The sequence below is a fragment of the Lemur catta genome, chromosome 21 (assembly GCF_020740605.2).
Source record: "Lemur catta isolate mLemCat1 chromosome 21, mLemCat1.pri, whole genome shotgun sequence".
Taxonomy (NCBI): domain Eukaryota; kingdom Metazoa; phylum Chordata; class Mammalia; order Primates; family Lemuridae; genus Lemur; species Lemur catta.
The window spans coordinates 9679375-9693817 of NC_059148.1; the positions used below are offsets into that span (position 1 = coordinate 9679375).

At 42.2% G+C, this 14443-nt stretch overlaps 1 protein-coding gene across 1 annotated transcript; it reads right to left on the minus strand.

Annotated features, from left to right (window-relative positions):
- Window positions 1-6335: 6335 nt before the first annotated feature.
- LOC123626184 (ret finger protein-like 4A) lies at window positions 6336-7960 on the minus strand. Its single transcript, XM_045535098.1, has 2 exons — window positions 7633-7960; window positions 6336-6916 (listed from the first exon to the last, which is right to left on the minus strand). The coding sequence occupies exons 1-2, from the start codon at window positions 7958-7960 to the stop codon at window positions 6336-6338; spliced, it is 909 nt and encodes a 302-aa protein (XP_045391054.1).
- Between the last annotated feature and the right edge of the window lie 6483 nt (window positions 7961-14443).

Sequence of the window (14443 nt, forward strand, 5' to 3'; positions counted from 1 at the left end):
CTATATAGTCATTTTTTTTTTTGCCTTAGCATTTATACTTCATGGTCTTTAGGCCACATTTCTGGTTTTAAAAATTTAGAGCATTATTTTAGGTAAATATTAAAGATAGCAATATATCATAGATTCCAGAATGGACATTAAAATCATTAGTTCTTTTAAATATTAAAGAAACCACCTAGAAGAAGTGATGGAAGTAAAAGTTTTAAAAATCCTATTGAGACGAGATCGGGGGTGTTCAGGGTGGTATGGCCGTAGATAGTTTTGGATTTTCTCTTGCTTAGATGAGACTCCCTATCCTCCCCTCCCCAACCTCATATGCTGCTGTTTGTAGCTTATGTGGGGTAAGAACCTTTGGCTTTGTTTGGGAGTGCTCTGATGGCGATCTATGTTCCTGACAGATGCCTTAGTTATGGATAATCCTTAGTGTAATGGTTTTTCTCAGTTGCTTGTATGCTCTAGCAGTGCTGAGCTGTGGGTGTGGACAGAGTCCCTGTCTCTCTTTCATGAGAGAGGATGGAGGCCTTGGAAATCCTTGCTCTTTCCCCAGCGTGTGTTCTAACTAGCACTGTGAATCCTACTGGCACAACCAGTTTAATCTCTGAGACAGTAGGGGGCGCTTGTGCAGGAGAATCGATCATCGATCTCATCCTGTACCACTGAGTCAGTAAATGTCATAAAGGGCTGTGCAAGCTGACCTCCGTGTCAGTAGATGGCGATTGCCAGAAGGAACAGGCTGCGTGTTGTTTTTGTGACTGGCCCTACTCTCGGGAGGAGCACCTAATGCCCCAGGTGGTGGGTGGGGCCCTGGAACTTCCAGGCTTGTCCTTATTCTCTGCCACAGTAGAGGCCGGTGGGGGAGTCAGGCTGGGCGGGGCTGGGTTGGGCTGGCTGGGTTCAGGCTCCACAAAAGCTGGTAAGGTAACTGTACAGGTCTCAAAGGTCTGCTCCCAGCTTCTGGGGAAAGCTTCCAGGGAGGGGCTGAAGTGACCCTGCTCAGCCGGAAAGTCTGCTTGTGGAGATGGGGCCATCTGAGATTCACAATCTGACTGTCCAGCTCTCACACTCCCCCTGGCCTGCGTGCCTGCCCCGCTTGGGTGCCTCTCTATGAAACACCGGCAGGCGGGGCACTCCAAAATTGGGCACCCTGGGTCCACTATAAGTCCATAAAGGAAGAAGCATGGACCGTGCTCTCTGTGGATGACTCAGCCTGCAGTTACGCACCCAGTGGGGAGAGGGAGTAGTTGCCAAATTCTTGGCATGAACTGCTCTCCTGGTTGGAATGGGTGGGAGAGGGGCTGCTGCTCCAGATCTGCCCCAGTGCCTGAATAAGATGTGCCTGGTTTCCATGGCTCCCAGAGGTGGGCTCCTCCTCAATGCAGAACTCGCTCCTGTCAAACACGGTGGTTTTCCTGTGTGTGTGTCGGGGGGATGGGGGCGGGCATTGTCTCAGCGCCCCGCCTCCCAGAATCCCACAGTATTCTACTGTCAGGTCTGTCCACGCATGCTTCTTCACCACCCGAGTCCAACCCACACACCTCCCCACCGTGTTTCCAGCAACCAGCTCGAGTCCAGAGGGCAGGGAGTCCGGCCTCCTTGTCTAACCCACTGGCATGTGCCTCCAGAAAACATTGCTGGGCAGGGAATTCCCGAATCAGCGTAGAAATAATAAAACAGAGAGTAAAAAATAAAAACAATTAACAAAATGAAAAGTTGGTTTTTTGAAAGATAAACAAAATTGATAAACTACTAGTGAGACCAACCAAGAAAACAGGAGATAAGTCCCAAGTAAACAAAATTAGAAATGAAAAAGGAGACATTACAACGGACACCACAGAAATATAAAATGTCATCAGAGACTATTATGAAGAACTATACACTTACAAACTAGATAGCAAAAGGAAATACATAAATTCCTGGAAACATGCAACCTACCAAGTTTGAACCAGGAAGAAGTAGAAACCCTGAACAGAACAATAATGAGATTGAATCAGTAATAAAGTCTCCCAACAAATAAAATCCCAGGACTGGATAGATTTACAGCCAAATTCTACCAAATGTGTGAAGAAAAACTAATACCACTCTTCCTGAAAACTATTCCCAAAAAATCAAGATCCTCCTCAATCTATGTGATTTTGTTATGGCAGCCTGAGCATTTTGTGGACTACACGGGTACTGGGGTTTTCTTACATTATCACCTTCTCAGAGTGACTGCCTTAGTTTGCTGAGGCTGCTGTAAAAAAATGACATAGACTGAGTGATTTAAACAACAGAAACTTTGTTCACAGCTCTAGAGATTTGAAATCCCAGACCAAAGTGCCTGCAGATTTGGTTCCTGGAGAGGACTCTCTTTCTGGCTTGCAGGTGGCCGCCTTCTTGTTAGGCCTCACATGGAGCACAGAGTGAAAACTCTGGTGTCTCCTCTTCTCCTTCTTATAAGGGCACTAATCTTATCACGGGGGGATTCACCCTCATGACCTTATCTAAATCTAATCACCTCCCAAAGTCCCCGCCTCCAAATGCCATCATGTTGGTGATTAGAGCTTCGACATGTGCATTTGAGGAGGCCTTGAAACTGCCTTTGACAGTTCTCTCCAGTGAAGACCTGGTAGCTTCAGCTCCAGCCTCTTCTCCCCGACCTCTTGTCCAGGTCACCCAGCCTGGGGCAGCACAACATGCTCAGATTTAGGGGGGTTGTTACCCACAAATTCCACCTACAGCACCGATGCCAGCACCCAGCCAGCCTTTGCTGGCACCAAAACTGTATTTTTTCCCCTGACTCATGCACTGCCTCTGGCTTTGCAGTTGCCACCTACACACCCAGCCCTGCAACCAATATTTACCAAATATTTGGCATCTCTGCTCAATTCTGGGCAGCACAAGCCCACCCTCCTTGAGATCCATGGTTTCACCAACACTAGTGGGCTTGGAGAGCAGAGAGGCAGCCCTAGATCTGAGCTCTGCCTTTGGAGCACTCAGCACTACAGCAGAAAGAAGAGGGGCCCCAACCACCACACAAGCTATGGGGGAAGCCTGGGCTCGAACAGCTGGAACTCTCCTGGCCAGGGCACCCCCATGGTGAGTGTGGGACCCAGCACGATGAATATCTCTGTGTTTGGAGATACTTTTAGCCACATCCTTAGGGGCCCACCCAAGAAGAAACTCCTAATTTCAAGTCAAGAGCTCAGCACCCCTGCAAGCAAGGCTGCCTCTAGGAACACGGCCAGGCCAGCCTCTGACCCTAGCAAGCCTACTTCTTGCATGGGCCCTGTGAGGAGGAACCTTGTATTTGGGGCCCCCTTGTCACCTGCCTGGGTTTCTGCTGCACACAGAACTGCTGAGCCATGTACCAGGTCATCCTCCTCCAGGTGTGGCTCAACTCCCTTGGGATCCAAGAAGTGAATGCTGCACTCAAAGGAGAGCTTCCCAGAGCAGTAGCCAGTGTCTCTGATCCCACCAGGATTCTCATGATTCATGAGCATGGATGGGGTCTTTTTTCATTTGTGTCCTCTTCAGTTTCTTTCATCAGGGTTTTGTAGTTTTTCTTGTGGAGATCTTTCACCTTCTTGGTTAAATTTATTCCTAGGTATTTTATTGTACCTATTGTAAATGGGATTGCCTTCTTGATTTCTTTCTCAGCTAGATGATTACTGATATATAGAAATGCTACTGACTTTTGTACATTGATTTTGTATCTTGCAACTTTACTTAATTCATTTATCAAATCTAAGAGTTTTCTGGTGAGGTCTTTTGGTTTTTCTAAATATAAGATCATATCATCAGCAAACAGTGATATCATGATTTTCTCTTTTCCAATATGAATGACTTTTATTTCTTTCTTTTGCCAGATTGCTCTGGCTGGGACTTCCTGTACTATGCTGAATGACTGTGGTGAAAGTAAGCATGGTTGTCTTGTTCCAGATCTTAGAAGAAACACTTTCCACTTTTCCCCATCAGTAGAATGTTAGCTGTAGGTTTGTCATATACTATTTTTAGGAATGTTTCTTGTATGCCTTGTTCCTTGAAGGTTTTTATCATGAAAAGGTGTTAAGTTTTATCACATGCTTTTTCTGCATCTATTAAAGTGATCACATAGTTTTTATCTTTGATTCTGCTTATGTGATGTATCACATTTGTTGATTTGTGTATGTTGAACCATCCCCATGGTCTTGATGTACAATACCACTTGATCATAGTGTATCATCTTTTTGGTATGCTGTTGGATTTGGTTTGCTAGTATTTTCTTGAGGATTCTCGTGTCTGTGCTCATCAGGGAGATTAGTCTATAGTTTACTTTTTTGTTGTATCCTTGTCTGTTTTTGGTATCAGTGTGATACAGGCCTCATAGAATGAGTTGGGCAGAATTCCCTCCTCTTTGATTTTTTTGGAATAGTTTCTGAAACGCACATGCACCCCTTTGTCACACACACTCTCGTATACACTCTCACTCTCTCCTCCAGTTGTTGCTCACTCACGCTGTTATGCCTTGTTAGTCCATGATCTGTGCTCTGCCCCAGAGCCAACATACACATGCTCTAAAACACATGTGCACACACTTTTCTTGTGGCTCTTTTCTCACCCATTGACACACACGTGTCTGCAGTTCCCTTTTCTTGCACTGTCGGTGCCCAGCTTTGGGATCAGGGTAATGCAAATGTCATAGAATGCATCAGGAAGTGTCCTCTACTCTTCACTTTTTTGGACTCTTCCTATTGCATGATTGTCCTTTGCTATCCAGCCACTTCCTCCTCTAGCACACATCTTCTCCCACAGGACCTGCTCAACAGCCTCTCTGAACCTCAGTTTCCTTTTCTTCAATGTGCAGATAGTAACAGAATCTGCCCTTGGGTGGTTCTGAATAGTGAATCAGTTAACGTGTAAAAATTGATTTTATTGCATTTTCAATCATGTCACCTAAAAACAGAGGAGGCTTTATTATTTTCTTTTCTATATGTACTAATATGTACCCTTTCTTTTTCTCACTGTATTGCACTGGCTCAGTTGGTGGCATGAGGTTGAATAAGACCAGGTATCCTTGTCTTGTTCCAGACCACACGGGGATGACATTCAGTCTTTCACAGTTAAGCATGATTTCCTTATAATCTTTGAAGATAGCCTCTTCCCGACTGAGGAAGTTCCTTCATATATTTAGTTTGCTGATAGTTTTTGTTATTATTATTATGTTTTTATTTCAGGTTATTATGGGAGTACAAAAGTTTAGGTTATGTATACTGCTGTTGACCCCCAGCCCCCCTAGTTTTTATTATTAATGGTTGTTGAACTTTGTCAAATGTTTTCTGCACCTCTTGACATGATTGTATAGTTTTTGTTGATATAGTAAATTACATTATTTTCTAATGTCAAAATACCCTTGCAATCCCACAGTACAACCCATTTGGTCAGAATGTAGTACTTTAATATATTGATAAATCAATTTTCTGTATACTGTATTTTGCGAATCTTTAAATTTATGTGTATGATAAGTTTGTTGATCTTTAGTTTTCTTTTTACATGTCTTTGTATGTTTTTAGTATTACAGTTACTCAGTTTATGGGTATAACTATGTAATACTCTGTAGCATCCTTTTTCTATCTATAGATCTGGTGGTTAGTTCTCTCATTCATTCTAGATAATGATGATTTGTGTCTTCCCTCTTTAGATTGGTCAATCTTGCTAAAGATTATTTGATTTTATTGATTTTTTTGAAAGAAGAAGTAATGATAGTGGGTATCCATGCCTTGCTTCTCTATTAAATGTAGACGGCAGAGGACAGAATGAGTGAGGACATCAGCTTCTCCCAGGAGTCTAACCTAAGTTAGAGACTTAATGGTTCAGTGTTTATAGTACAGACAGGGTCAGGTTCAAGAAAATGTCAGATAAAATTTGTTGTGATGGTGATAAATTGTCTTCCAACTTCTGTATATTACGCAAGTATTGGTTCATTTTTTAACAGGATACCTACACACATATATTTTTACTATTTATATTAGGGCTTATTTCTTCTTCATTTAGAAAATCACATGATCAGTTGGATCACATCCAAATGTTTATTTATAATCTCCTTAACACACAGCTCTTACAGAAAATAAAAAGGAAAATATTTGGAAATTGATCTGAGAGCTTAGAACCTATTTATTGGAACAGAAATATAAACATAAAACCCAAAAGACAACCGTGATGATATTTAATATTTGAAATGTCTACTTAATTTATATTCATGATTCTTGAAATGTACCATATTTTTCTGCTGTAAATTTGTCCCATGTGTTGACCCAAGCAGAAACGATTTTAGTTCCAGCACAATGAGATTTTGTCTATGTGATTTTGTGGCTAAAAGTTTATCTGCCTTGCTCAGGATGAACTAGAGATCTGCCAGTAGCTGGATGCATCATGGGACAGATGCTCAGGAGGCCTTGATCATCTCTAACTGAATTTGCAGGAGCAAAGAACGGGCGCAGTGGCTCTGCAGCAGGCACCTTAGTGAATGTAAAGACATGGGATCCATCCCTGATGTTATAAAAGGAAATGGTTCCAATATCCATATCCAGAAAAATGCCTACTCGGCGTAACCGGGGAGTCACCGAGAGGGTGGTTAGAGGCACAGTGCTGGCTGCGAAGAGCTCTTCCTCTCTCAAACCCACAGTCCAGAAGCCAGATTCTGAAGACAGCAGAACTGGCTCTTGTCGATCAACAGATTCTTTGCAAACACCCAGGTCCCATTCTTTGCTTGTGCCCACGTCCACTTCCCAGTAATGGCGTCCAGAGGTAAACCGAGGGGAGCCCAGGACACAGATTCCCTGTTTGAATCTCTCAGCACACTCTCTGCGATTCTGTTTGAGATGTCCACAACGGACAGACCTCAGGTCATCAGAAATGATGAGTTGATTGTTGGCCGTGTCAATGTCCAAGGTCATATCCACTGTGGAAAGATGCATTCCCTAATTAAGTCAAATTTCATATAAAGAATGAATAAATATATTTGTTACAAGTCACTCTTATATTAGGCATTCTTTTTACATTAAGTTTTTTGATTATTTTATTAAAGATTTTTTCCATTTAGTGCATGAGATCCATGGAGACAGACCGTGATTTTTGTTTACACTCAAAGTTATAAAATTTAGCACAGACTCAGTCCAAATATAGATATCTAATAAATATTTTAAATGATGGAAAAACAATTTTACTTATAAATGTCAGAAATCCAGATTCTCAGGCCAGCCCCATGCTATAGAATCAGAATCTGCATTTTTACAAGATCTCCAGGTAATTTAATGGATGTTCAAATTTGAGAAGCTGTGTTTTGGGTCAGCCCTGCCCAAAGAAATACAATGAAGCTACGAGTATAATTTAAAAATTTTCTGTAGACATATCAAAAAAATAACATGCAAAATTTCCTTAAATAACATATTATTCCATACATCCCATTTCCATGTGGGGCACTAGCCATGTTTCAAAGGCTCAGTAGCCCCTGGTGGCACAAGGGCTGGGACGTGTGACCTAAATACTATATTTCCTTCAAAATCTCCAGCTGTCCCTGATCTATGCTCAGAGGTGACAACTGTTACTCAGAAGGCACAACAGTTGCTTTTTCAAGAGCCATTGATGGAGTGAGAGCAGGTGGCACAGATTCTCTACCTTGGAACTTCAGCATCCTTGGGTTCTGGTATAGAATTGCTCTCAGCTGGGGCTCTAGTTCCTTGATTTGGGAAACCATCTTCCCCAGCTGGCAATGGGGCCGGATGTCATTCTTCTGAGTGACCACGGAACAGGAGGGGCACGAGACACCTTCCCCACTGGGGTCCTTCCGGAGTGAGCTGATGCATTGGAGGCAGCAGATAAAGCCACAATCGAGGCGCATGGGTTTTTCAAGATAAGACAGGCAGATGAGACATTTACTTGCTTCTTTAAATTGTTCAGCTATGGCCACCCTCTGTGGAAAAATGTACATGATATTGGAGTCCATGAGTTGAAAGACAATACTCCCTGGGGCTCTTTCATCTTTACATGCATAGGTATAGCAGTGCCTGGTAACAGGTAATGAAAGCACAACATAAATATGTCTATAAAAGACTCCTGGCCTTGAACTTCTGATATTTGAAATGCTAGTTGGAATGAAGGACATGGTTCTTCCTTTGGGAAGCACGTGTGGTGAAATGGTGGAGACTCAGCTGTCCAGCTCAGTTTATAGGAATTAAGATGAACTTTCAGTGTAAAAAAAAGAAGTACACTGGATTTTGAAGATGTAATGAGAAAAAGAATGTAAATTATCTTGTTAAGAACATTTAGGCATTGATTAAATGCTGAAATGATATCACATTTTCTGTATTAACATTTGACTTTTTTCCTAATTTAATGTGGCTACTAGAAAGTGTATAATTACATGAGTGAGTTGCTTTATATTTCTGTTGAACAGCAGTGGTCTAGACCCAAAGACTCTCTAACATTCCCAGTCAGCAGCTCAATTGTTTCAATCTGGCTGTGGCAAAACTCCCTTCCAATAGCTGAGGTTGAACAAATCAAAGGGAGAAACTCCATTCATCATCTTATAGAGTTGGCCAAGCTATGACTAAGGAAATGGGTGATAGTAATTTCTCCAGCCTGGGTACTGAAAATCGAATTTATGCTCCTAGGAGAGGACCCCGTATCCCTAAGTGCCTGGCATTGAGTTGGCCTCAAATAACACTTGCTGAATTAGTAACCACACATTCTCCAAACCTTGCTCTCTAATATCTGTCCTTTGTAGTAATCTAGTAGGTAAAGAAAGAAATCACCTGAGTTCAGACTCACGTCTCCTCCCCTAGGTTCTCCTTTAGCCTCCACCTCTTTCCACCGACAGCTCAGTTGTGGAGTGAGCTCCACTTACCTGGAGTTTTTATATAGAGGGTCCCTCCTCCCACCCTAGTCATGCCCTGATTAACTTCCTTAATGCAATCAGATTTTGATTTAATTGTGTCATAAATTGGATTGTTATTGAAGCTGTAAAGAGATTGCCACAAATAAAGGATGTCATTTTGACTTAAGGGTTTTAAAAATTAATCTGGACAAATATTGTCATATTAGCATTCTAGATTAGATCTTGCATATTATGGGTATTGATAGGATTTGGGATTAGGACTGAAACTGTTGGAATGAAATATTGAGCATCAAAATTAATCTGTAAATGGAGCTAATTTTGTTAGGTAGATAGTTAGGATCTCCGGCTCTTCTTGGGACAAAGGTTCCCTGTTTTGGTGCTGTTCTGATCAATTGCTCCACCTGGGAAGAATGATAAGGGCGGGCACTCGATTTTGGTGTTGCCCCACCCTTAATCCTATCCAGAGCAACTGCTACACCTGGGGAAGGAGGGAATGCTTTATCAATCTAGGAATTCCCCAGCCCAGGTATACTAAGATTTAGAAAGTGACCTAGAGTAACCTAAGGGTAATTAATATGCCATTAGCTTGAGTCTGCATTGTGATTCACCCCCCTCCACCTCACCCCTGGTGGGCTTTCTTAGAGGGAAGCTGTATGTGCAGATGGGATATTGAGGACACCTGTTGATCATCTGCCAACATCCTACACCTCCCAAGAGCCCGATCCCAGACTGGGCTAATAAAAGGAAACAATCTGAGAAGTCAGTAGTCAGTGAGTGAGTCAGTGGGTGAGTGAGTTGGTCTCTCTCCAGTCGCAGGCAGACCCATGTTATTCTACACTGCAGAGCTGCTCCTGGGAAACTGCTCCCTGCCTCAGGTTACGCTGTTGCCCTGGCCTTGCTGGTGATTTTTCTAAGCAAGGAGTCAGAGGACCGGGATACTAGTCTGGAATTGACACTTTGGTGTGTCTGGTCGTTCTTTGGTCAAGAGCATACCAAGAACCAAGGGCAGATTTCCACCCTGACATCTTTTGTGCCAAAAGGTGAGATTCTGACAATTTTGAATAGTTTTGGATCATGAAAATAAAATCTCATATTTTGATCAAGGAAATTAGTCAAACTTACTCGGAGGTCTTTCCTAAAGCCACACTCATCAGACCAGTAATTTTTTTTTTTTTTTTTTTTTTTTTTTTGAGACAGAGTCTCGCTGTGTTGCCTGGGCTAGAGTGAGTGCCGTGGCATCAGCCTAGCTCACAGCAACCTCAAACTCCTGGGCTTAAGCAATCCTACTGCCTCAGCCTCCCGGGTAGCTGGGACTACAAGCATGCGCCACCATGCCTGGCTAATTTTTTCTATATATATTTTAGTTGGCCAGATAATTTATTTCTGTTTTTAGTAGAGACGGGGTCTCACTCTTGCTCAGGCTGGTCTCGAACTCCTAAGCTCAAAGGATCCGCCTTCCTCAGCCTCCCAGAGTGCTAGGATTACAGGCATGAGCCACTGCCCCCAGCCCAGACCAGTAATTTTATTCAAAAGGACTTTTTCTCCAAGATTGTGAAGATTCATGTTCAGAAGTTTGGTTTAAAAAAACCCTAAAAGTGCCAGGTGTGGTGTGTGCCTGTATTCCTAGCTACTTGGGGGTAGGGGTGGGGGGGGCGGTGCTGAATGGGCAGAATCCCTTTAGCCCAGGAGTTCAAGACCAGCCTAGGCAATATAAGGAGACTCTGTCTCAAAAAAACATCGTTTTCCCCTTAGTGACAGGGTCTTGCTGAAGTGCAGTGGTTATGATCTTAGCTCACTGTAGCCTCGAAATCCTGGGCTCAAGAGATCCTCCTGCTTCAGTCTCCTGCATAGCTGGGACTACAGTTGTGGCCAACACCACGCCTGGTTAATTTTGAATTTTTCTTTTGGTCGACATGGAGTCTTGCTATGTTTCCCAGGCTGGCCTCCAACTCCTGGGCTCAAGTGTTCCTCCCTCCTCAACCTCCCAAAGTGCTGGGATTACAGGCGTGAGCCACTGTGTCTGGCTGAACAAACTTGAAAAATGTTTGTATCATCAATGTAAACCCATGTTCAGATGACAAAAAATATTTTACCAATTAAAATCATTTTGATTTGGTTCTTTTTCCTTTGGTTACTAGAAAATCTATAATTACATAGTGGGTCACATTATGTTTCTATTGGACATCTCTGGTCTAGACTCAGCCCCTCCAGCTCCCCGGCTGGTCCAACCTGGCCGTGGCAAAGACCCACAGCAGCAGCTGCCAGCTTGAATTGAGTCACTGGGGGAAACCCAATTTTTGTCTCCTAGAGTAGCCAAAGCTGTGATTTGATTGAGACAAGAAGGAATATGCCACATCTCCAGCCTGGGTATGGAGAATCTGGTCCCACCTACAGATCCTGGAGCAGAGGACCCTGAGGCCCCAAGTGCACCCGCTGTGCCTGGCACTGAGTGGGTCTCAGATGGCACTTGCTGCGTTAATACATTATTCAATTGCCAAGACTGTGCCTTCCTATATATTACTTTTGTACAAATCCAAGAAGTAAAACCAAATTAAGATTGGACTCACCTCTCCTCTACTCACCTCCCAAAAGTGGCTCAATTCCGTAGTGAAATTGACCTGCAAACATTTTTATTTAGAAGGAATCTCCTCCCACCTACTCACACCTGGCCTCACCTCTTTCATCTGATTATATTTTGATTTAATTCTTGGGGAAACAGGATTTTTACTAATGATAGGGAGGTTACCACCAATAGGTACGAATGCTTTAACTCAACATTGAACCCAAATTTCAAAATGTATTCACCTAAGAGGTGATGGCATGCTCGCCATCAAATTGGTACTAACTGATCAACACTTAGGTGCTGACATGGAAGTAATACTCATTGGGTGCTGGGCAGGTGGGAGGGGGATGGTGGGGATGGGTAAACTCATAACTAATGGGTGCAGAGCGCACTGCATGGGGGATGAGCACACTCGTAGCTCTGGCTTGGGTGATGCAAAGGCAATATATGTAATCAAAATGTTTGTACCCCCATAATATTTCTGAAAATTAAAAAAATGTATTGCATTTTCAGAAATTTCTCATTTGAGCACAATTGACCCTTGAACAACATCAGTTCAAACTGCACGAGTCCACTTTTCTTCCACCTCTGCTACCCCTGAGACAGCGAGACCAACCCCACCTCTTTCTCCTCCTCCTTCTCAGTCTGCTCAACTTGAAGAAGACAAAGATAAAGACTTTTATGACTATCCACTTCCACTTAAGGAATGGTAAATCTATTTCCTCTTCTTTATGATTTTTAAGTAACATTTTCTTTTCTCTAGCTTACTTTATTCAAAGAATACAGTATATAATGCATATAACATGCAAAATATGTGTTGATTGACTGCTTATGTTATCAGTTAGGCTTCTAGTCAACAGTAGACTATTAGTAGTAAAGTTTTTGGGGAGTCAAAAAGTATACTGAAATTTTTTTGTTTTGTTTTGTTTTGTTTTTTGAGACAGAGTCTCACTCTGTTGCCTGGGCTAGAGTGCCATGGCATCAGCCTAGCTCATAGCAACCTCAAACTCCTGGGTTCAAGCAATCCTTCTGCCTCAGCCTCCCAAGTAGCCGGGACTACAGGCATATACCACCATGCCCAGCTAATTTTTTTTCTATATATATTTTTAGCTGTCTAGATCATTTCTTTCTATTTTTAGTAGAGATGGGGTCTCACTCTTGCTCAGGCTGGTCTTGAACTCCTGACCTCGAGTGATCCTCCCACCTCGGCCTCCCAGAGTGCTAGGATTACAGGCGTGAGCCACCTCCACCCGGCTTATACTGAAATTTTTGATTACACAGCGTTTGGGCGCCCCTACTCCCACATTGCTCAAGGGTCAGCTGTATTTTAAATCTCAACAATATTGCCCGTGGTCAGTATTTATACATTTTTTTCTTAGCTTTTAGACAAAATCAGTGCTGTACATTTAACTTCATTAATACCACTCTCTATATATTTGTAAACAGTTCATGCTTATTCTGCAAAGCACACAGTGATAGGTAAAATTCCCATTTTAATTTGACTGTTATTTTCTCAAGATGGAAAAGCCTTAGCTTTATTAATTAATATTCACTCTTCACTAATACCTGATATAATTTCTCACTCACTTTAGCTCAACTATTTAGAATATTTGATTTAGGTCCAGATTGATGGACATACAGCCTATTTGCTAAGGAGTCATGTGGTCCCAAGGAGAGGATATTCAATCTATCCTTTGAGACAGATTCCTCTCTTTGATTTTACTACCAATATCTAAAAAGCAATCTCTTATTGCCATCTTGTTTTACTGTGCATTGAAATGTAAAAGTGTAGGTGTATGAAAAATAATGATGCTTATTTTAAATATTTGTGAGGTTCAAAAAATGGGCAGGTCATAACAACGGTTAATAAGCTGTACATATGCATGGGTTCCACATCCTTGTTTTCATCCACGGGTCGTGTTCAAAATAAAAATTGCACCTGTACTGAACTTATAAAGATTTTTTGCCTTGTCATAATTTTCTAAACAATACAGTACAATAACTGTTCACACACTGTTTACATCGTGCTGGAGATTGGAAGTAATAAGATGGTTTAAAGTATATGGGTGGATGTGCATGGGTTATATGCAAATACTGCACCATTTTATATCAGGGAGTTGAGCATCCAGGGATTTTGGCATGCGTAGGAGTTCCTGGAACCAATCTGGATACTGAGGGACAACTGCATATTAAATCATCGTTTTTATTATACAATAATATTATAAGTAGAGCCCGCAGCGCCACCTAGTGGCTCCCGGCCCCGGGCACAGGGAAGCGGAGCCGGCGGAGCAGCGATGACGCCCTCACAGGCAGTGAGCGGGAACCCCGTGCAATGGCCCTGGCAGAGGCAGGAGCAGGGAGAAAACCCGTAAATATTCACGGAAACGTTCGTTTCAGAATGTATTTAATAGCAGCAGGTATTAAATTAACGCACACAATGGAATAATGTACATACTATCAAAAAAAAAGAATGACAATACTCTTTATGGCAATCTCCACAAATAATGTTTGCTAAAAAAAAAAGATGCAAAATAGCTTACACAGTATATTATAATTAAATAAAAAAGGATGGGGAACAAAGAATATTTCACTGTGTTGATTTGTATGTATTGATTACTTCTGGAATGAAACACAAGAAACTGATAACATTAGTTACTTCCAGGGCCAAAAACTGAATGACAGGTGACAGGAATAAGAGAAAGACTTTTGATTATATAATATTCTCTTTTACATTTTGAACCATTTTAATGCGCTAACCCATAAATAATCAAATTAAACCAGCATAACATCTAATGGAAATAAAGGAATTTGAAATTCCCAGAATATCAAGTTCAAGACAAGAAGTGATCAGAAATGAAGCTCAAGAGGCAGACAGGAGCCCCCATTCATGAAGGGACTTATTTGACATAGTGAGGATCATGAACCTTAGCCTATGACAGTGTTTCTCAAAATGTGATCTGGTACCACCTGCACACCTGGGGACAACTGGGTGACAACTGCAGATCCCTGGAATTCAGCCAGAGTCAGAA